Source organism: Ambystoma mexicanum, chromosome 4q (assembly GCF_040938575.1).
Source record: "Ambystoma mexicanum isolate Mex_15411 chromosome 4q, UKY_AmexF1_1, whole genome shotgun sequence".
Lineage (NCBI taxonomy): Eukaryota > Metazoa > Chordata > Amphibia > Caudata > Ambystomatidae > Ambystoma > Ambystoma mexicanum.
The window spans coordinates 1,269,241,257-1,269,262,806 of NC_090928.1; the positions used below are offsets into that span (position 1 = coordinate 1,269,241,257).

General features: G+C 48.3%; 1 protein-coding gene across 1 annotated transcript in view; it reads right to left on the reverse strand.

Moving 5' to 3' along the window:
- PTK7 (protein tyrosine kinase 7 (inactive)) overlaps nucleotides 1–21,550 on the reverse strand; it is a 998,735-nt gene that overhangs the window by 511,026 nt on the left and 466,159 nt on the right. Inside the window, exon 4 of the mRNA XM_069608884.1 lies at nucleotides 4,231–4,421. Coding sequence (XP_069464985.1) covers nucleotides 4,231–4,421 — 191 coding nt within the window. The remainder of the gene's footprint in view (nucleotides 1–4,230; nucleotides 4,422–21,550) is intronic.

A 21,550-nucleotide genomic window follows, 5' to 3' on the forward strand; every position in this document is an offset into this window, starting at 1 on the left:
TCCCCCCCCCCCCTCACTGAGTCGATTGAGTTCAAGTGAACCCAAGAACTGAAAGTGTGCCATTCTCGGCACCTTGATGGCGTCCGATTCGGACTTGGTGGAAATGTTCAGTCCAGTACCGGACCACCAGCAGAGACCCTCATCTCACGGTCCCTTTCGAGTATAGAATCGTAACATTTAAATGAGCCCCCCTCTCCCGTTCCCCCCCCCACCCATCATCATATGTTGCAACTGTAACCTTGAAAAGAAAACAAACGTGTAACGTTACGTGCGACCTCCGGCTCGGTCTTCAGATGTTCATTTTCCTCCCTACTTCAGAAGGGAGTCTTCCCACCGGGAGCCACAGTCCGGCCAATGGTTCTATTGCCCTACGGCTGTGGATATCTATTCGCAGACCTTTCAGATGCATGTTTCAATCAATTAGCTTGCGAGATTTATGCAGATCCCATTTCAGGCGTATTGTTTGGTTGTCTGTATTTCCTTGATCCTTTCACTCATCTTCTCTTAGGGCCCTGGAGCTCCCATTGCATCCCCACCTGTGCAGGCTCGCCTCCCTCGCCCCCTCCTGGGGCCGTTTCCAAAATGTCCACCATGCAGTCCTTGATCTCCTGTTCGGACCAGAGTGTTATCTTTGTGCTACCGTGCTCAAATGTGAGGGAGAAGAGGTATCCCCACCTGTATCTTGTGCCCCGTTCCTTAAGCCATTTGGTCAGGGGGCTGCAGAGGCGCCTCAGCGCGAGGGAGGATAGGTCTTGAAATATAGTGATTCGAGCACCTCCAAGCATGAGCGAGTCTCCAGATCGGGCCTTGGCTAGGATCCTGCTCCTGTCCTGATATCTGTGGAATCTTGCGAGGACAGAGCGTGGTCCACCAGGGGAGCCGCCTGCCCTATGGATCCGCTCCGTCTTGGGTTTGTCCATCTCCTCAGCTGCCATTAGGATTTTTATGATGTTGTGTATTGTGGTTTTAAGTGAGTCCTCCGTTTCTCCGTCGGATTCTGGAATTCCAAAGAATCGGAGGTTCCTTCTTTCTGTTTTCCATGTCATCCATTTTCAAACGTATCTCCTCTTCCCGCCTTTCAATATTTTGAATTCTCATGTCCATTTGGGTTTCAAGGGTGTCAATTGAGGCCTGGTTGTTCTCCACACCTTCCAGTCTCTCTTCAATGTTGTCCATTCTGTGTGTGATCCTGTCGATCTTTCCGCCCAGATTGGCTCCCATATTTTTTATTTCGCTTAGCAGTGCAGCAATATCCCCCCTTGGTGGCGGCTGCCCCCACTTCCACAGCGTCTGTTGACATTGTGACTTTATATTCGAGGGCCGAAGAGGACGGGGAGTAGGCGTATCTGGCTAGCTTGCTTTTAACGTCCATAGAATAGTTATTAGCTCAGAGGAGGCACGCGCCCCTGGGTCGGGGCCTTACCCTCTTAGGCGCTACGTGGTCCGGGGGTATCAAGACAGACCTTAGTGCAAGGATCGATGCGCAGCCCGTTGCTTGGATGATGAGATGTTTTGAAGGATCTGTGGGCTCTCTGCGGTGTTGGTGACCCTGTCCTCGGGTGGGTCCACCTGCGGTTGCCTCTCGTGGGGGGACCTACCCAGTCACAGTATTATTCTCTGGCTGTGTGTAAGCAGCCGTTTTTCTGGTCTATGGCACTTGTGAGATATTTTGGGTGACCATGGGTCTGTCTCCACAACCGGCCAAAACCGTCACATCGCTGGATTATGGTGGGGTATGGTGCTCCGGGACATCCATGGGAGGCCCAAGTATCAGGTCTATTGTGGTGCTCCACTCCTTGCTTCAGTGGTGCAGCGGCACACACTTGATTCAAACTAGGAGGGGGCCATAGGCATCTTCAGCAGCCGGGTCCTGTTCTCATTGCTCAAGGCCCACTTCCCACATGGGGCGTGAGGCGGATGTACTACAATGGGCTGCTTAGCTAGCCCTGCATTGGTAGACTCATTGAGAGAGGGTCGCCTGGAGATCTGCTTTTTGTCCCTATTTATTTTATTATTTTTTTTCTCCCCCCTCCCCCTTTTATATTAAAGGGCGGGCTCCAGCCCCGTGTGCCTCACCTTTGTCAGGGGGGGGGGGCCGGGAGTATTTTGTGTCCGGGGCCTAGATGTTCCGGAATCCACGGGTGCAGCGCAGCACCTCACCGCCCTGCTCCGGCATGCGCTGTTTCTCAGAGCTGCGGCCGCGCACGTCGCAGGCAGCCTCCCGCCACCCACTGGAGCCGGAGCCTCCGCACCACGCGGCCCCGCGCGCTGCTTCGACGCCAAAGGGTGCAGTGCAGCAGGGGGTCCGAGACCCCGCCCATCAGGGGAAGCGCCTCGGGGGCCCCGCCTGGGCCCAGGGGCAGGGCTCTTCAGTGGGGGGCCTCCAGGGAGGGGGCCCAGGTCCTCCACTAAGCGGTTGGGTGACTCCAAATTCCGTTCACCAGCAGCCAGGGGGGGGGGAGGTGGGCGGGGGGAGGCCAGGACGCCACACTTCTTCGGGGCACCTCTGGGTCAGTACGCGCAGTCCCTCCACAGCCCCTCAAAGGCCCGCGACGTACACTTTGTGCTCCCGGTCTCTATCTCACGTCACCGAGGGGAAACTTCAGATGCGTTTTTCTCACGCTTTTCTTGTCCGATTTTCGTCGGGTTTTCTTGTGTGCAGGCAGGGGGTCCTCAGACGCTCGATCCACCGCAGTGCTGTCCGAGGGGAGGGGGGGCGTAATATGGGGGCTCAGTTCACATTACAGACCTGTGATGGCATAGCTCACACGGGGGGGGCTTGCTCATCCGTGCGCTCCCTGGTGGCCGTCACAGATTGTTTTTGAGTAGTTGAGTAGGCCTCCAACCCGTCGCCCACCCACCCTCCACAAACAACCTGTGTCACAATAGACTAGGAACCAGGCTGGTGTGTATTAATGTATTTTATTCGTTTATTATTCAATGTAAATGAGGATAATCAAAATACAACAGCCACCAAAATCGTGGCAACACAAATGCAATACCCTATCTAGAGCGACCAAATGGAAATGGGCTGTTACACTCACTTTTGTTATGACTAACAGGAAAATAACAATTCCACACAACGTGATAGCCCCTTACAGTTCAGCACTACCCACTGCAACACACACCCACCCCCAAACATCAATTAAAACTTGATTCCTTTGAATGGAAGGCAGTGGCAAGGAGTAGGAATATAGAGGGAAAGATCGGTTTTGGTGTAAAGCCCACCACCACAAAATGGAAAGCCAGCACAGAAAGGGAAGATACAGCGGCAAATGGAAATTCCTTTACACTGGAGCTTCCAATGACAGGCAGCTCAGGGAAGGGGTTTAGCTTACAATAGGAAAATCGTTTTTTCAGTGACAATGACAGAGGCACAAAACAGGTAGACTTCTAGGCAAAAGGGATTGCTCACACTAATGACACCAGTTGGGGTTTAAACTGACAGATGCAACTAGGAATTAGTTTGGTAATGCACACAACACACGGATACATTCGGTTTTCAGCTCTGTGACAATTATTCTTTTGGGCAACACTTTAATGTCTATAACCATTAAATAAAACACTAGGAACAAGATCGCTGATTTCAAATTGCAACAATCTTGATCCGTGAATTTCAAAGGGGGAATTGATTTACTTACAAAAATACCAAGGATTTACACAGACAAAAGCAGGGTCCCTTAATGGTAATATGCCAACATACAGGCAAACAAGAGCTTCTTCTATGGGGAGATGAATGGACTACCTGGGCAATTGGGGTTTTCAATGGGAAATATTGGATGTACTGCTACAAAAAGGAAGGGTTTATGCAATTTAGGGCTGGGTTATATGCTACTTACATACCAAGCCTTGGTTTAGGATTCAGGAAAGCCAGCTGGATCTCAGGACACTCTGGACAGATAGGGCAAAGGGTCTGGTCACTACACTCTCAAAGATGGTAAGGTTCAGCTGACTGCTCTGTCCTCCTCCTTGGACCCTCAACTTCATTGGTTGAGTGCAAAATTACCCAAAAGGAAGTTGATCAGTTGGAGAAGGAGCTGCAGTTTTTACTTACTATTAGTGCCAATGTAAAACTGAACTAAGGCCTCCCAGTCTGTCGATGGGGGAATAGTTCAAGCATGTGAATCTATGAAAGATCCATTGCTTGAGCAATTTAAAATGTTGCAGGCAGAAGGGAGATTGGTGGTAGCAACCGGGACCGTAGATCTCCAAGCACCCTGTGACACCTACCGATTATGTTGAGAGTGAAGTTGTCGCTGCTGCACAGCTGACCCACAGCGTTCTTGGAACAGCAGTAATAGACACCATTGTCATCAGGGCTGGCGCTCTTCAGAGTGAGTGTTCGTTCTTTGCCAAGGATTGCATAAGTGCTCCCATCAACCGTTATTGAGGTTCCGTCGCGGTACCAATGGTAAGACGGCCTGTGAGAAACAGATCATCAAGGTAAGCTCATCTGTAAAACCTCTAGGAAAACAGCTCATTTGTTTACTTTACATTATTAACAACATGACACCCTTTTAGAAACACTGGTAGGCGGGACACACCCTTTTTTTTGGACCGGTTTTATATCTTTACTCCGCATATATCTTTTGCAGCGTGCGTTGGATTCACAAGCTTTGAATCCAATACCATGCAGTTTGATTTGGTGAGGTGGGTGTGCCAGTGGCACAGTTTGAAATATTATTCAACTACAAAGTCTGCTTTACTTTGAATATTAATGTAGAACTGTTTTGTGAAAAAGGGAGTTGAATTCGATGTAGATATTGTGCAGATATTTAGCAGAAGCACATGCAACAAGTATGCAAATGTAGCTTCTGTTGCCCTTGTAAAGTGAGCCGCAAGCTTCTCCAGCAGTAGAAGTCATAGTATTTAAAAACCATCTTTTCAGGAAAATGTGTCAGTTATATTTATGCATTTGTTAAAATGGTGAACACAAGAGTATGTTTGAAACTGATGTGGCCAACCTTGCTGCCTTGCCATTGCGGCTGCACTTGATGCAGCTTTATCCTTATGGGAGGCAGGGAGGGGCAATTGCCCCATACCCGCTTCCCACAATCCCCTTCTACAAGTGCAGCGAGGCCACCAATAGTGACAGGCAGACGCAATACATGACAAATTACCCCTCCCTCACACCAAAAATCATTAAATGGTCCCCTGCCACCCCAACCAAAATAATTCACTGACAAAGGTGGCAAAGAAGTCCACAAAAGCAGCAACACTCGCATAACAAATGGGTGTATCCCATTACAAAACCCTATGGCAATAGGTTAGCACAATTCTTTGCAACGGTGGGTTCATATTTTAATTAATTCTATAAAAGCTTGCCAAGTGCATTTTTCACCATGACAACTGACTGTTTGTCTGAAAGCCCATTTTATAACACATGTAATACTTTTTCTGGCTTCTCTGTGATTGCAACTTGTTTTTCTCTGAGCCATTGTTAATCTCAAGCCTGACAGTATGCATGTCTGTATTATTGGCCTCTGCCTCAAGAGTCCTGATAACCTCAAAGGAAGGAGTACGCCATAGTTTTGTAGACAGGGATCCCACTTGGTCAGTCATGTGGATAGCGTGGTTGTGGCTTTCTGGCCTGTGTAAAATGGTTTCACCAGGTGGACTCCCTTTTGCCTAGCTGGGTCCTTTCTCAACCCCCCCCCCTCAATTCATCAAAAGGGAGGTTGTACGCGATTTCTTTTGTAGAGAGCCAATCCCTAGGGGAACCGAACAGGCCTGTTGTATCTGGGTGCAGATAGATCAATCAATAAGCCACAATGATTAGTTAGTGGAGAGAGTGAATAATTATTGAAAGATCTTTTTTTGTTTTTCTTGAGAAATGAGACCAATGAATCCAATTACAGGAGTACCAAAGGGAGGCAGTTCCAGAGTCTGTGGACCATTGTAGAGAATTGTCCCTCAATACATATTTTGACCCTGGGATGACCAACAGGAACTTGATCAAGGACAGCGGTGCACCAACGTGATGGAAGGACTGGATCTTATTAGGATACACCAGGGCCAGTCCATGGAAACACTTGGAAGACAATACAAAAAAACTTAAAAACAATAAGTTGGTAAAAGGTATCCAATTTAGAGTGATACAGAAACTTGAAATGGGCAAGGACTTTGGAATTCGGAAACAGAGTCCGTTAAGTGCATTTTGAAATCCCTAGAGGCCATGTGGGGGTTGATGAGTAACAACTACTGTTGAGTCGTCTTCTTTGGGCATCGAACTTCGAAAAAACTAAAAAAAATACTTTCTCATCACTTCATTAATGTGATGTGACAATGAAAGATCAGATTCCCAGAGCACTCCGACCCCTGACCTTACGAAACAGAACTGGGATATTTTAAAATGAATCGGAGAGGAAGGGATGTTCGGTCAGATGTTTAGGTCCCACCAGTATGAGTTCAGTTTTTGATGGATTGAATTTTAGTCCATTTCATTTTTTTTATAATTCTTTATTAAATTTCCATCAATTTACAACAAATTCATTTCTGATCTATGTGAGGGGTCAGAAATAAGAGGCAGCCACAAAGTGGTGATTATCTCAGCATTTGTATTAAAATAAAAAAGGGGAACAGGATAAAGGTCCATCTGTCCCCCATCTTAAGAATGTTCCTGCCTATCAAACTAAAGCTAAAGAAAATGTATCTTGTGCCCAAATATATCTGGCCTTCACAGTAACATATACAACCAAAATGTGTAAGGAAAATGTGCATTTTCAATTCAACAAAAATTTGCAAAAGTTCACAAGTGTGACTTCAACAAAGCAATCCTTGCGTCCAGGGCTTAACTCCCACCCCCTGAATCAATTCAGGAAGATTTTTGAAAGAGTTCTGTTCCAACAATATTCTAGTTGACTTAAGGAAAACAATCTTTCATCCACCACTTCGCTCAAATGGCCAAAGTAAATGTCTATTCCACAGAATACTTGTTCAAAACCAAAGCAACCATTTATCTTATGAAATATTCTTCTCCAGATGTCAAAGATGATTAGTTACAAAGATACAACTGTGTATTCCATAGAAAACGTTTCTCAAGATGTTAACGCAAGTGTTTTTTTTTTCATAGAAGGCTTTTCTTAGGTGGTCAAAGTAAGTGTTTTCTCTCACAGAAAACGTGTCAGAATGGCACACTAAATGTCTCTTGTGGTAAAGTACATTTTTTTTTCCCACAACACAGTTAGGTCCTAGTTTGGGAGGAATGGTTTCCACTCTACACTACTACTCCTTGACTGGTTTAATAGCCTGCCAAGAATGGTTTCTACTTCACACAACTTGTTAATGTCTCTCTCTCTTGCGCGCTTTGTTCCAGGTTACTCTACATCGACATCCCCTATGAGGAGAATTGTACAATGTTAGCCCAGTTCTTTGCTTGTGCCAATGTTGGTTTCAGGTTTCTCTAAACTATGTCACGGGAGGAGAATTGCACCCCTTTTGCCTTTCTTTCTCAAAAGTATTTTGGCTGTTGGTAATGAGGGTTACAGGTTTCCCCAAACTGGCAACCCATGTGAGGAGAATTGTACCCTTGTTGGTCTTCTGTTATACGGGGTCAGTATTCAAATTGCCTGCTCAAGTGTGCTTTAACTATAAAAAGTTATGCTCTCCCCACAACTCATTTTGACTGGCTTAACGCGTGTCTTTGAAGAAGAACCATTGGCGGGTCTGTTTCCCCACTTGCAGACTCTCTATATTCTCACAGCGGTCTCTAGTGCCTTTAGAAATTGAACCTTTGCTGTCCGGCACAACCGTATTTCACCTGGTTCTGCAGACTCCGACGTTCCCTGGAGGAGTCCTCCTTTGGTACACAATGCCTCAAAGTGGGTGCCTGTGAGACACTTCCTTCGTCTGTACGGCTCGTTGCTTTTACTCTGCTATGGGGCTCATCTCCAGCTTCATGTCTTCTGTGGCTTTCCGCTCCTCCTTCCTCTGAACTGCAACCACCTCCTCCCCTGCTACTCCTTCACTGTGCATATCCAGACGCACCATTTTAAAATCTCCCGCACAGCTGATGATTTGTTGTACTACTAGTCTGCATTTTTGGCTTATGGTTGTTCCCATTGCGCATTGACTGGACTCTTCTTCGTCCCAGTACCATAGGTGTTATGGGAATTGAACTCCATATTGATTTTAAGCTTTCTAAATCTATATTGTTTTAAATGCTTATTAGATTTAAGTTTGTCAAAAACAGCTGTTCTGTGAACCCTATGCGCATTGCCACTGTTCAACACTCTTAGCCAAGACAGAACCACTACAATCAAGGGATGTTAAATTGCGACTCATTTATTCCTGAAGTGCCAAGCTTATTCTGTTTATGGGGTTCCACATTTGAGTAACATGGGAGGGACTTTTGCATGCAATGACAACATGCTATCAGGTATTAGGGGATTATAGGATCTTCATCTTGACAGAAAAACAAGTTACTTACCAACTGATAAAGTTCTTTTGACTGGATGTTCCTCCAACGTATTCCTCATCTTTGACATGCGATGTCCACACATGTGCTGCTTCGGAAATTTTTCGGCAGAGGGCGTCCTGCGTTGGGTCGATGTCCCTCGAAGGCCTCCGCCAAGGGCGACGTCATTGGATGTTGTAAGTAGCACGCATGGCGCCTGTAGCCTCAGTTCGTTTTTTCCCTCCACTTCTGCCATAACCGCACACAAAGCCTCTTGACTGCACATAGCCTTGTGGGAACGCAAGCTGCAATAGCATAGGAAATTCTTCAGAGGGGCAGACTGGGAGGGCGATGAGGAATCTGTTGGAGGAACATCCATTCGAAAGAAAGTTACCAGTTGGTAAATTACTTGTTCTTCGAATGGACTGTGTCCTCCAACGTATTCCACATCTTTGACAGAATCCTGTGCAGTATCAGTGATTGGAGGAGGGAGAAGAATTTAGCTATACCGAATCAGATGGCAGAATAAAGCACGGCTTTACCAAAGGCCATATCCTGACCATGGAAAGTATCCAGGGAGTAATGCTTGACAAAGGTGTGGATGGAAGACCACGTTGAAGCATCACAAATGTTAACAGGAACTCCCTGTTGCAGGGCTGTGGATGTAGCCACGCCCCTGGTGGAGTGAGCTCGAAAACCCTCACAAGGGTCCTTGCCAGCCAGTCTGTAACATTCAGCAATGGGGAGGATAATCCACCTTGGCAAGGCCTCTTCGGTAACAGCCTGGTCCAATCAGTGTCCAGTATATCACACAAAAATGTGGTCATCAACTCTGACGCTGGACATCCCAGAAATATAAAAGCTCAAAGCTCTCCTAGAGTCCAACCTATGGAGTCTCTCCTCTTCCTTACCAGGATGAGGAGGATGGAAAGCAGGAAGTAGGACCTTCTGGCTCAAAAGAAACTCAGACACTACCTTAGGTAGGAAGGACGGACGTACCCTCAGTACAACCCTATCGTTGTGGAACACAGTAAAGGGTGGCTTACATGAAAGTGCCAGCAACTCGCTCACTCTGCGAGCATATGCAACTCCAACCAAGAAAACCGCCTTGAAGGTCAACAGTCTCAAAGAACAAGATTGCAAAGGATCAAACGGAGCACCCATCAAGAATTTCAAGACTAAATTCAGATCCCAACCCCGGCACCTGGAAAGGGGACGGCGGGAACACATTAGTGAGCCCTTTTAGAAACTGGGTAATCAAAGGAATCTTAAAATAAGAACATTCTTCAGATGAGCGCTTGAAAATAGACAGCGCTGCCAGGTAACCTTTAATGGTGCCCACTTGAAGACCCTTGTTGGACAAAGAAAGCAATAAAGAAAGAACCATCGGAATTGAACACTGAAAAGGATTAATATTGTGTCCTCTGTACCAGTCGCAAAACCTACGCCAACGGTACAGGGATGTGGTTGCCGGACGCCTGGCCGAAATCAAAACCTCCATCACGTCATCCGGGAGGTCCCAATCCTTATATCTTAACCTTTCAAGAACCATGCGTGAAGGTTGAGCGTCTTGACCTCTGGATGGAGAACCCGAGCCCGACTCCCCTCCCCCTTGCGGCCCTGAATGCCCCCGCCCCCTATTGCATGCGCAAGACAGAGAGAGAAAGTCTCTATGGGGAAGACGGCATGGAGGTCAGATGGACAATTCTAGAAGGTCCGGGTACCACACTCTCCTGGCCCAATCCGGAGCAATAAGAATCATGGGGGACCCAAACCTCTGCAACCTCCTTAGACCTGAGGAAACTCATTCAGAAGTGGCAATGACCAATTCATGACTAATGCGTCCCCTAAAGCTTCTCAGAGGAAATTTCCTTCAGCAATACCTCTTGCACTTTCAGTTGGCACCGATTGCGAACAGATCCACTTGAAGGGTTCCCCAATGGGCAAAGATCTCCTGAAGGACTTCCTGAGCCAACTCCCACCTCACACTCGTGGGGGACTGCGCTCTGCCTGCTCAGAGCGTCCACCACTGAATGCTCATCTCCTGCCAGATGAACTTCAGAGAGTGATATTCCTTGCTGTATCGCCCAGAACCAGAGCTGCATTGCCTCTGCACAGCGGGAGTGACCCTACACCTCCCTTTTTGTTGAGATAATGCATGGCCACTGTGTTGTCCGTCATGATCAGGACACTCTTCCCTCACACAAACGGCAAAAAAGCCTTCAGGGCTAGCCTGATGGCCCTCAGCTCAAAAAGATGTTTGTGGAGTTTGGAATCCGACAGAGACCAATGACCGTTGGTGGTCAGCTCGTTGGCGTGAGCTCCCCATCCCGTGAGGGAAGCATCCGTCACTACCGTCACCTCCAGCCACGGTTGCCAAAAAGGCTCCCCCTTCATCAGATTCCCTTTGCTGGCCCACTACAGAAGATCCTGTGAGACCATGAGCGGAATCTGAAGGAAATCCGACATTTTGCCCGAGAATTGCAACCACTGCGTCCTGAGAGCCCATTTAAGGGCTCTCTCAGTCTGGCCTCTGGCACCAGAAAAATGCAGGATGCCATGAGGCCGAGCAACCTTAAGAATTTGAAAGCCGAGAGACTCCGGACATGTTGAAATTTGTTGACCATCTGGACAATGTGATGAGCCCTCACCTTGGGGGGGCGAGCACTTCCAAGGATGTGTCCAATACAGCCTGATGTACTGGAGCTGTTGGGAAGGTGTCATATGAGACTTCTTGAAATTGAGGGGAGAAGCCCAGCTTGTGAAGGGAGTGGCAGGTGAGGCTGAGATGATCCAAGGCTTGTTCGGGAGAACGCGCTCGGATCAGCCAGTCGTCCAGGTAGGGGTAGACGTGAACCCCGCCCCTCTCCCGAGATAGGCTGCCACATCCACCATAAGCTTGGTGAAGCCCCTCGGGCGGAGGTCAACCCGAATGGCAGGACCCGAAACAAAGTGCGAATTGCCAGTCACAAACCGCAGGTATTTTCTGTGCTTTGGATGGATCAGCACATGAAAACAAGCATCCTGTAGATCCAGTGACACCAACCAATCCTGAAGTTGAAGGGCCTGAAGGACCTGAGAAAGAGTGACCATCTTTAACTTGTCCTTCCTGAGGAACTTGTTCAAGCAACGCAAGTCCAAGATGGGTCTCAGTCCTCTGTCTTTCTTGGGAATCAAAAAATATGGGGAATACCAGCCCTTCTTCCTCTCCGCCACAGGCACTAGTTTTATAGCGCCTTTCTCCAGCAGGGTCAAGATTTCCTGCACAAGGAGTGGATCCGGAATATTCAAAGAAAGCTTCCCTGATGGATTGTCGTGAGGCCGACGTAGGAAGGGTAGGCAGTAGCCATGGGCTATTGTTTCCAGAACCCACGCATCTGAAATAATGGCTCGCCACTCTTCGAGATGCTGAGACAGTCTGCCCCCAACCGGCGAACAATGAGACCTGGCCTCATAGCTGTTTTGGAGCGGCTGCAGCAGCGCCTGAAGGCAAAGAGGCTGCTACCTGAGCGGCTTTCGCATCTCTTCCCCGTCCACCATGAGGAACTCTACGGTGGCACATTTGACTGGCCGCTCCTCGCGCTCTACCAAAAGAGTAGTAGTAATGAAAGGGACCACCCCTCCACTGCTGTCCCCTAGGACAAAAAGGCGGAGGTTGACACACAATTGCGCCCAAAGATTTAGCAGCTTCTTTGGAGGTCTGCAACCTCAAGGCCCTCGTCAGCCTTGCTGCCAAACAAATGAGAACCGTCAAAGGGTAGGTCGAGAACATGGGCCTGGCCATTGGGTGCAAACCCCGACTTCTGCAACCACGCAAACCTGCGTTTCACGGTGCTCGCAGCCATGGACCGGCTGACATCAGCCGTCTCCAACCCAGACTGAAGGGATTCACACATGGCATCCTTGCAACCCTGTACAATAGCAAGAAACCCATCCCTTTCTTCCCTTTTGGGAATATGCTCAGCCGCCAAAGAGACAATTCCACAGTGTCTGCAAACATTTTGCCAAGGCACAGGTGGAGTTGGCTGATTTCAGTGCCATACTCCCAGCCAAAAATACCTTGCATGCCCAACCATCGAAGCGCTTGCCCCCAGCAGGAGGGATGGTAGTGTACGCTGCCTGCCTCGAGGTGGCCGTGGCCACCTGAACCACCAAACTCTCAGGAGTGGGGAGTGTGGATAGGTAGCTGGGGTTACTACTGGATGGGCGGTATTTCTTAGTCAACGACTTGTTGACCACCGGAAGAGACTCTGGGGTGTTCCAATTAGCAGCCACCCTTTTCTGTAACACCATGTGAAAAGGCAAAACTGGGTCCGTTGACGGACCCTGATCTAAAATGTCAGTCAGGTTATCCTGATTGAACTCACCCGTCGGGACGGACCCCCTCTAGGTACTCCTTAACTCGCGACATCAACCTCCTATAGGAGGATTCAGCATGAGCCCCAGGCGCCAGTGACCAAACTGCATTTCAGGAGATGTGTCAAGGCCACTGGCATCATGTAAAGACTGGCACAGATCCTCCATCTGAATGTCCTCAGAAAGGACAATGTCAGGAGCTTCAGGTGTTTCACCATAAACATCAAAAGGCTCCAACTCCACATCAGACCTCTCCTCATCCTCATGTTCTGTAGAGAATGAAAGAACACCTTCCTAGATACAGGAGCAGACCTGATTCAAGAACAGGCTTCACAGTCTTAGAGCCTTTCTCGAAGGATCCACAGCCACAGGGGCCTCCAACTGCAACTTCTGGCCTTTAGGCCCCGATGTCGTTGAGGGCGCTGAAGGCTCAGAGGGCCTGACCGAGGGCAAAGCCTCGACAGCCGCACTCAATGGACACAGCGCTGACTGTCTACGCCATCCTCAACACCATCTACGAAGACCGCAATCTGGATCTGGCAAGTCTCTGGCGATCGACCAGAGCCTTGTCCGAACAGGACCTCGGTGGTTCCCGATGTTTATCACACAGACTGCCCGGGTCCGAGGGCGCGTGAGCGTCGGACCGAGACAGTTCCCTGCCAGCTTCAACCGAAGGTGCGGATGTAACAGTGCCCCGAGATACAAAAATCTCCAGCATTTTCTCCCTGAATGCCTCCTATTCGTCCGGAGTAGAGAATTTAGTGGACAAGCCACTTTCCTCACTGAGCCATCATCCGACGAGGACGGGGAAGGTGAAAAGTGACGCCGCTTCCAGAAGTGCCTCGACAAGGACTAGTGGCGGGAACCACTCCGGGACCGAGATCCCCTGGACTCCCTTCGACGGGAAGAGTCACCCCTCGAGTCGTCAGTGGAAAGACCAGTAGTCCTTTTGGATTTACGGGGTTTGGACACCAGACCTACCTGCAATTTCCCCTTAAGCTCCCGCAAGGCCTTGGCAATGACTGGGACTTCGAGCAGTCGTCTGTGTCGTGGCTCTCCCCCAGACTCCACAAGCAGATACGGTACGGGTCTGTAATGGACATCTTGGACTTACAGTCCCGGTACTTTTTGAAGCCAGACCGCGGGGTCGGCAGGGTAGAAGAAAAGATTATCGAAGTAGATAACACGAGGTGTGCCAGGTTCACGAAGCAAACAAGTTTGTGGAAAAAACGGACTTGAGGCTACGGGAGCCATGCATGCCATTTATAACATCCGATGTCACCCTCGACGGAGGCCTTTGAGAGACATCAACCCGACGCAGGACGCCCTCTGCCGAAAAATTTCCAAAGCAGCACAGCTGTGGACATTACATGTCAAAGATGTGGAATACGTGGGAGGACACAATCCATTCGAAAGAAGAATACTGCATCTCCCCCAAGGGAGTCACCACTTGGAATGGATTGTGTCCTCCCACGTATTCCTCATCTTTCATATCTCTATCCATCTGCAGCTGCTTCAAAAAATACATTTGGCAGAGAGCGCTGTGTGTCGAAGTCGACTCGATGCCCCTAGAGGGCCTCAAGCATGTCATCGCAGGCATATATAGCAGGCGCAGCGCCAGTTCAATTTTTCCAAGTAAGCCAACGCTTCAAGAACTATGGCACGCTTCAGAGATTTCGTCGAGAAATATCGGAAAATCTTAGTCCTTGACACCGGCTACCCCGAACACCGGGTTTAAAAAGTCAAAATTGTGATGCCAAGATGTCGCCGAACGATCCATATCGAGTAGGCATGTAGTGTCTTGGTGTGGAACACAAGACCACGGCCTGCTGAAAGTGTCAATCGATTAACGGAAAAGCTCTGAAAGAGCATAAGGGGAAATTGGTACTAGGTAGATTCCCAATAAATCTCCATCAATTACCCCGAAGAAACCACCTTCTGACGAAGCAAGGGGCTTCGACGCGATGAGAAATCATTGCAGGATCCTTCGATTCATAAGTCGAAAGACAAGCCGAGGTCGTAGCTGCAAGCGCCTCATCAACGCTATTGATGCCATCGAAGCTTCTGTTGCCATCGAATACAGACAACAGATGACTCCCCAGGCTCGAAATATTCAAAGCCTTTGACGCCTTTACCTGCAATACAGGAAATCTTCACTCCTTTACCAGAAAAGGATTTCTTTAAATCTCCGACTTCTATTTAGGGAGACAATGAGCCATCTGATAATGTTACGCCCTTTGGTTTGCAGTATGTCACACCAAATGTCCCTGATAGTTTCCTATCAGAGGAATCCAGACTGAGAGACCCATATGAAAATTTTCAGACAGCCAGTGGAGTGGACACTTTACCGGAATGGGAATTTGGAAAGCCTGAGTCAAATGAGCATGCAGATGCCTCTTACAGGTAGTTTATGACCAAGGAGAGTGGATTACCTGGGATCGAGCAGACCGGCCCTCCCTTTTGAACAGGATGACCTTACAGATATCCTAGATAAAGGTCCTCAAAAAAGATCCCATCTTATTTTTTCATATTGCTCTTCAGAAGAGAGTAAGTTCCAATTGGAAAGCACTGTAGTCAGGTCTGGCAGTAAATTAGAACCGGACAAGGAAATATCATCCTTTAAATAGTGACCCTAACTACTTGTCGAAACAACCTACCCAAGGAAGCCTGGTGGTGCAGGCAGCAACCGCTAACTTGAAACAGGCAGCTTAACCAACCGATAAAAGGGTAGACGCCTGGTCAAGAAAGGCATTTTCTGCTGGGAGCATGGCTCTTAAATCAGCCAACTCCCCATATGCTTTGGCAAAGATTTCATACACTCTATGGGACTGCATTTCGATGGCAGCTGATCATATTCCGGAAGAAGATGAAAGGCGCTTTCTTGGCCATTGTTAAGGATGGCAAGGAAGGCATGTGCAAGTGTATTCAGTCGGGTTTGGATTCTGTGGACAGCATCTGCAGAGCCATGGCGGCAAGCACTGTCATTTGCAGATTTGCGAGGTTAAGGAAATCTTGATTTGCACTGCCGTGTAGTTTAGACTCCTTAACATGCCTTCTGACAGGTCTCAGCTTTTTGGCAGCAACGCTAACGAAAGCCTTGAGAAGTTGTAGACCTCGAAGGTGGCAGTCAAGTCTTTGGGTGCCGCTTTTAGTCAACCACAGCCTTTTCACCCCAGGGGACTGTCTTGGAGGGGTAGATCCTTTCGCCACTACTCCTCAGTTGGAAGAGCGAGATGAAAAGCCGATTCAGGAGGCCAAAGAAGATTCCCTCGTGGTTGGCTCAAGCAGCAGCATCTTTACCAACAGCCACTGCTTCAGCCACTTCAAAATCTCTGAGGTCTTGAGTCACGACACCTCAGTGGGGGGCAGACTTTCTCAGCATCTGAAAGAATGGAAAGACATTACTTCGGATGCTTAGGATAGAGAAACCATAGCCTAAGGTTACTGCCCCCCCCCTTCATTCAGAGACCTCAGGACCATCCACCGGGGAGCCATTCTTTGAAGGTTCCAGATCCATTGCTTGTGCAGGTAATGTTGACCATGCTAGAGAAAGGTGCTAAAGAGCCGCTACCTGTAGCGGAGAGAAACAAAATATGGTATTCTCCATATTTCCTAATCCCCGAGAAGGACGGAGGACTGAGATTCATCTTGTATGAGATACTTGAACAAGTTCCTCAGGGAGGGCAAGTTCAAGATGTCACTCTCTCAGATCCTTCAGGCCTTCCAACTCCAGGATTGGATGGTGTCATTGAACCTTCAGGATTCTTATTTTCATGTGCCAATCCATCTCAAGCACAGAAAGTACCCGAGGTTCATCATCAGTTTAGAGTTCTGCCATGCGGGCTGACCACCACCACAAGGGGTTTCACCAAACTGATTACGGTGGTGGCAGGGAGTCTCAGGAGATTAGGGGAATTCATGTCTACCCCTACCTGGACGATTTGCTGATCAAGGCACGTTCTCCCGAACATGTCCTGGATCATCTCAACGTCACCTGCCACTCTTCACAGACTGGGCTTCTCCCTCAATTACAAGAAGTACAATTTGACACCATCTCAAAAACTCCAGTTCATCGAGGCTGTACTGGATGTATCCTTGGGAAAGAGCTCACCACCCAAGGTGAGGGCTCAAGATATTTTGCAGATGGCCTCCAAGTTTCAGAGTTCTCAGTGTCTCCCAGCCTTTGACTTTGAGGTTGCTCGGCCTTATGGCATCCTGCATGTCACTGGTGCCAGAGGCTCGCCTGAGAATGAGATCCATTCAATGGGCGCTCAGGACACAATGGTCTCAATTCTGGGCAACATGTCGGACCTACTTCAGGTTCCAAGTAGAGTCGCACAGGATCTCCTGTGGTGGGCCTGCGAGGACAACATTCTGAAGAGAGAACCTTTTTGGCAATCATGGTCAGAGAACAGTAGTGACGGACGCCTCACTCACGGGGTGGGGAGCCCATACCAACGATCTGACAATCAGCGGTTGTTGGTCTCCATCAGAGTCAAAACTACTCAATCTTTTGGAGCCGAGTAATCAGAATTGGGCTGAAAGCTTTTCTTCTGTTCAGAGAAAGAATGTCCTGATAATGATGGACAACGCATTGGCCATGTACTTCCCCAAAAAGAGAAGAGGTATAGGGTCAGTACCACTGCACTGACGCAATGCAGCTCTGGCTGTGGACAATTCAAGAAGGAATCTTTCGGTCAGCGGTTCACCTAGATGGAGAAAAGAACACAGCAGTGGACACTGAGCAGACAGAGCAGAGTCTCCCACAAGTGCGTACTAGCTCAGGAAGTCCTTCAAGAGATATTTACCCTTTGGAGAACCCCGCAAGTGGATCTGGTCATGACCAGTGTCAACAGGAAGTGCGAACTGTTCTGCTCCAAGAAATTTGCCCCAAGAAGAGCTCTAGGAGATGTGTTTGTGGTGGACTGGGTGTTTCCATTCATGTATGCGTTTGCTCTAGTCCCAGTCATTCCTCACGTGATCAGGAGGTTAAGAACTTTCAGGAAACACATGATCCTAATTGCCCCAGATGGGCGAGGAGGATCGGTACCCGGGCCTTCTCGACATGTACATTTGCCCTCCAATACGTCTTCCACAAAGAGGACTTTCTCTCACGCGAAGAGGGTTGGGTTCTCCTGTCAGATCCCTTAGCCTGGTCCTCCCAGAGTCTCCACTCTCCTCCTCCTCGCCTGAGAGACTGGAATCCGGACTGCTGTGAACCCGTGGAAGTCGGTATCGGTAGTCTTTTTTTTAATGAACAGTCTAACCCGGGAGGAAGTCACAGCGAATGCTTTTCCAAGTGCAGACCTGTGACTCCGCTTCCGGGATTGACTTGGGGAAAAAGCCACCCTACGGCATAAAAAAAACCAAGTGGAATGTAGGTATGTCGTCTCTGGGCTCCAGGAAGTAGCTCCACAGGAGGGATCCTCAGGAAGGTAGGCTCCACTTGCACAAAATAAAAAATACTAGTGAGTACAAAAGGCAAGGTAAAGACCCAAGGAACAGGGATATGTCAACCGGAGCCTGAACCAGTGGCAGAGGAGAGAACTCTACACTGAGATAGCAAAGCCAGGCGAGAGAAAGGAAGAGTAGGTAAGGGAAGCGAAGAGGGGGAGCGGAAAGAACAGAGCTGCTGAGAAGGCGGCGACCCGGCCGAGAACCAGTCAACAGCAGAAGGAAGCGTCGGGGCACGGAGGAAGAAGGCACTGCGAGTGCGAGATAGAGAGAGAACGGGCCGTTTCAAGAGTTGCCGGAGCCGCTGGGAAGTGCTGCAGAGAGAAGGAGGCAGCAAAGCGGTTCCAATGAGGAACGAAAGAAAAACTAGCGCTACAGACCAAGGTCTAAGGAAAAGAAACCTCAATGGTCGCAACACGCCGGAGGGGGCGAGGCTAAGTGCTTCAGGTAGCAGCCATTTTCTAAACAACTAGACTGCTCCGGTGCGCTGAGCCGCTACATGATGGAACATTCTAATGGCGGGCCAAGCACACATGCGGCCACAGGCGTCATGGAGACGGGTGCATGACATCTCCATCCAGCTTTCAAGACATTCAGCCTCTGAGAAACAATGCGTGAAGGCAGAGATACAGGGATTGGGGCCTCCCGGATGACGTAATGGAGATCTTGCTTTCAGCCAGAGGGCCAGCAACAAAGTCTTTGCATCACTGCCGTTGCAAAAAATGGTGCAGCTGGTGCAGGGACAAGAATGTGAACCCTTTGATTTGCATAACACCAGAGGTGTTATCCTTTTGCTGTACTTGGCCAATCTGGGGCTCCAGGTTGGACTTTTTTTGGCAGCGCTTTCCATCTTCAAATGCTCATCGAGGAAACTTTAAGCTATCTTTGGTGATACAATTTCTGAAGAGACTCACTAATCTGTTACCTCCAACTCCTTTTCAAGTTCCCGTTTGGGACCTTAATCTGATGTTAAAATGTCTTCTGTGTGCACCATTTGAACCAGGTTACTAAAGTTCAAGACCATCTTTTTGGTAGCACTAACTTTAGCCCGTAGAGTGAGTGAGTTGCAGGCATGATCCACTAAACCACCGTTTACAATATTTCATAATGACAAGGTCGTCCTGAGGGTCAAGCCTTCCTTTCTACCGAAGGTCATTCAAGACTTTCATTTATGACAAAAGATTGTTACCCACTTTCTATCCTCCACCTCATCCTGGCAAGGAGGAGGTTGTACAGGCTCGATCTACGAAGGGATCTGTGCTTCTACATTTCAAGGTTGTCAAAACTTCGTCTGGATGACTAACTATTCATAGGTTATACGGGTTATGGACTGGGACAGGCTGTAACAAAGCAGTCCTCAACCAGGTGGATCATTCTAGCTATTTCCAAATGCTACAGGATGGTGGGCAATCCTCCAGAAGGCTTTAGGGCACATTCCCCTAGGGGCATGGCAACTACTGCTGCTCTGCAAACAGGTGTTCCTACTAAAAACATTTGTGAGGCAGCTACCTGGTCTACAATACACACGTTCACTAAGCATTACTGCCTTGGTTCTACTTTAAGTCAGGATGGAAGCTTTGGAAAAGCTGTTCTCAATTCTATTCATGGAAACCATTTATGGCAAAATATGTACTCCCTGCACCAAAACAAACACTGCTTTGGGAGTCTATCAAAGATGAGGAATACATGGGAGGACACAATCCATTTGAAGAACAAGTTACTTAACCCTGGTAACGTTCTTGCGATTTGATGTTCCTCCCACGCATTGCTCATCGCTCCTCCCAACCTACCCCGCAGTAGAAGTTCCCATGCTTTTATAGCTTCCGCTCCTTTAGGGAACAGTACGGTCAAACCCATGGTTAGTTCTACTTGAGAATAACAAAAAAAAAAGTCTACTACATGGCCTTAAAGGGAAGAATTGTTCTTATTTTTCTGATGTTGATGAGATTAAGTCTGCCTGCAGTGGCCCATTGCATGCCAGACACATGTGGAAAGTCCTTTAAAGAAATGGAGGCCAAGTGAACTTAAAATATTGCATATTTCTGTTAATGGTAAAAATGTCTTCAAGTGCATGGTTTAGAAAGGAAGGAGGGATATTTTATAGTGTATTCATTTTACAGAAACAAATTGCATTGGTGAAAAACTGCACCGAAAAGGAACATTTCCATTCCTTGACTTAGTTGGGAAGGTCCAACTCTGGCTGACTCCATTGTTTCTACACTTAATATTCACACTGCTATGCATAGTGCTTGGTAACGTACATAAAACCATAAGAAACTTTGAATCCAAGGGAAATAATCCTACGCAGAGGCGAGCCACTGGCAGGAAAACGTCCTGGAGGGGCTAAGCCGCGCTAGCTCACAGAGCCAGCAGCAGTGTGGAGAGTGAGCTAAGCTAGCCAGACGCGGGAAGGGTGGTATCCTGACTGACCAATAAGCCAAGGTCAGGCTAGAAAGGCCATCTCACCTGGTGGTGTGACCATGCGGAAGCCTGGGGCCTATTTACTGACGCAGAGACTAGACTACAGTGGAGAAGGCAAATCCCTGATCACCACACAAGAAGTGTGCTAGGGAGGGAAGCGAACGTTTCCGAAAGGGTAACGCCATTGAGAGGGGAAAACTATGATACCAGGGGCTGGAGAAGCCTCAAGGGTTATGGAAGCCTGGAAAACCCAAACGGGCAGACGCCGTACCAAGGCCGTGCTTGACAGGACTGGGGTGGTAGGTGGGAATGAAGGGGGATGGGGAGCATTAAGGGGGAGTGGTTAACTACAAAACATAGCAAACAGAACTGGAAGGAGACATGCTGGAGGGTTCCAGTGTTTGACAAGGACTCTGTCAAGTACCAAGAAAAAATTTGGTGGAATTGGGTTAAGGAAAACTTGTATTTCCTGAGAAAAGGGAACCATATGAAATCTGTGTAAAGACTTGAACTTGCCATACAGAACCTGCAGAGAAGCTGATTAGGATCTGTGTGATTTTACCGTTGTGGAATGGTCCGCGACGGAAATGTCTGCATGGGGAACACAAAAAATTTCGTACATTTCCCATGTGGACATCCATTGAAAATCACAGATTCATACACACCCTCACAACCCCCAACACACCCCCACTTACCTTTCCTTCAGACTGCATCAGGGTCCTTTTCTTTTTTTCTTTTTCTCTTTTTACTTTTGCTCGGGAGCGCTGCAGGGGTGTTCCCCGCAACCCCCACCTATACTGTATAGTCTAGTGAGCTGGGTGTTGCAGGTGGCACCCCCGCAACGTCTGGCTTTTTTTCTTTGAATTGACACTCACCAAAACACATACCACAAAAAGGTCAAACTTTTGGTGGTATGTTTTAGGT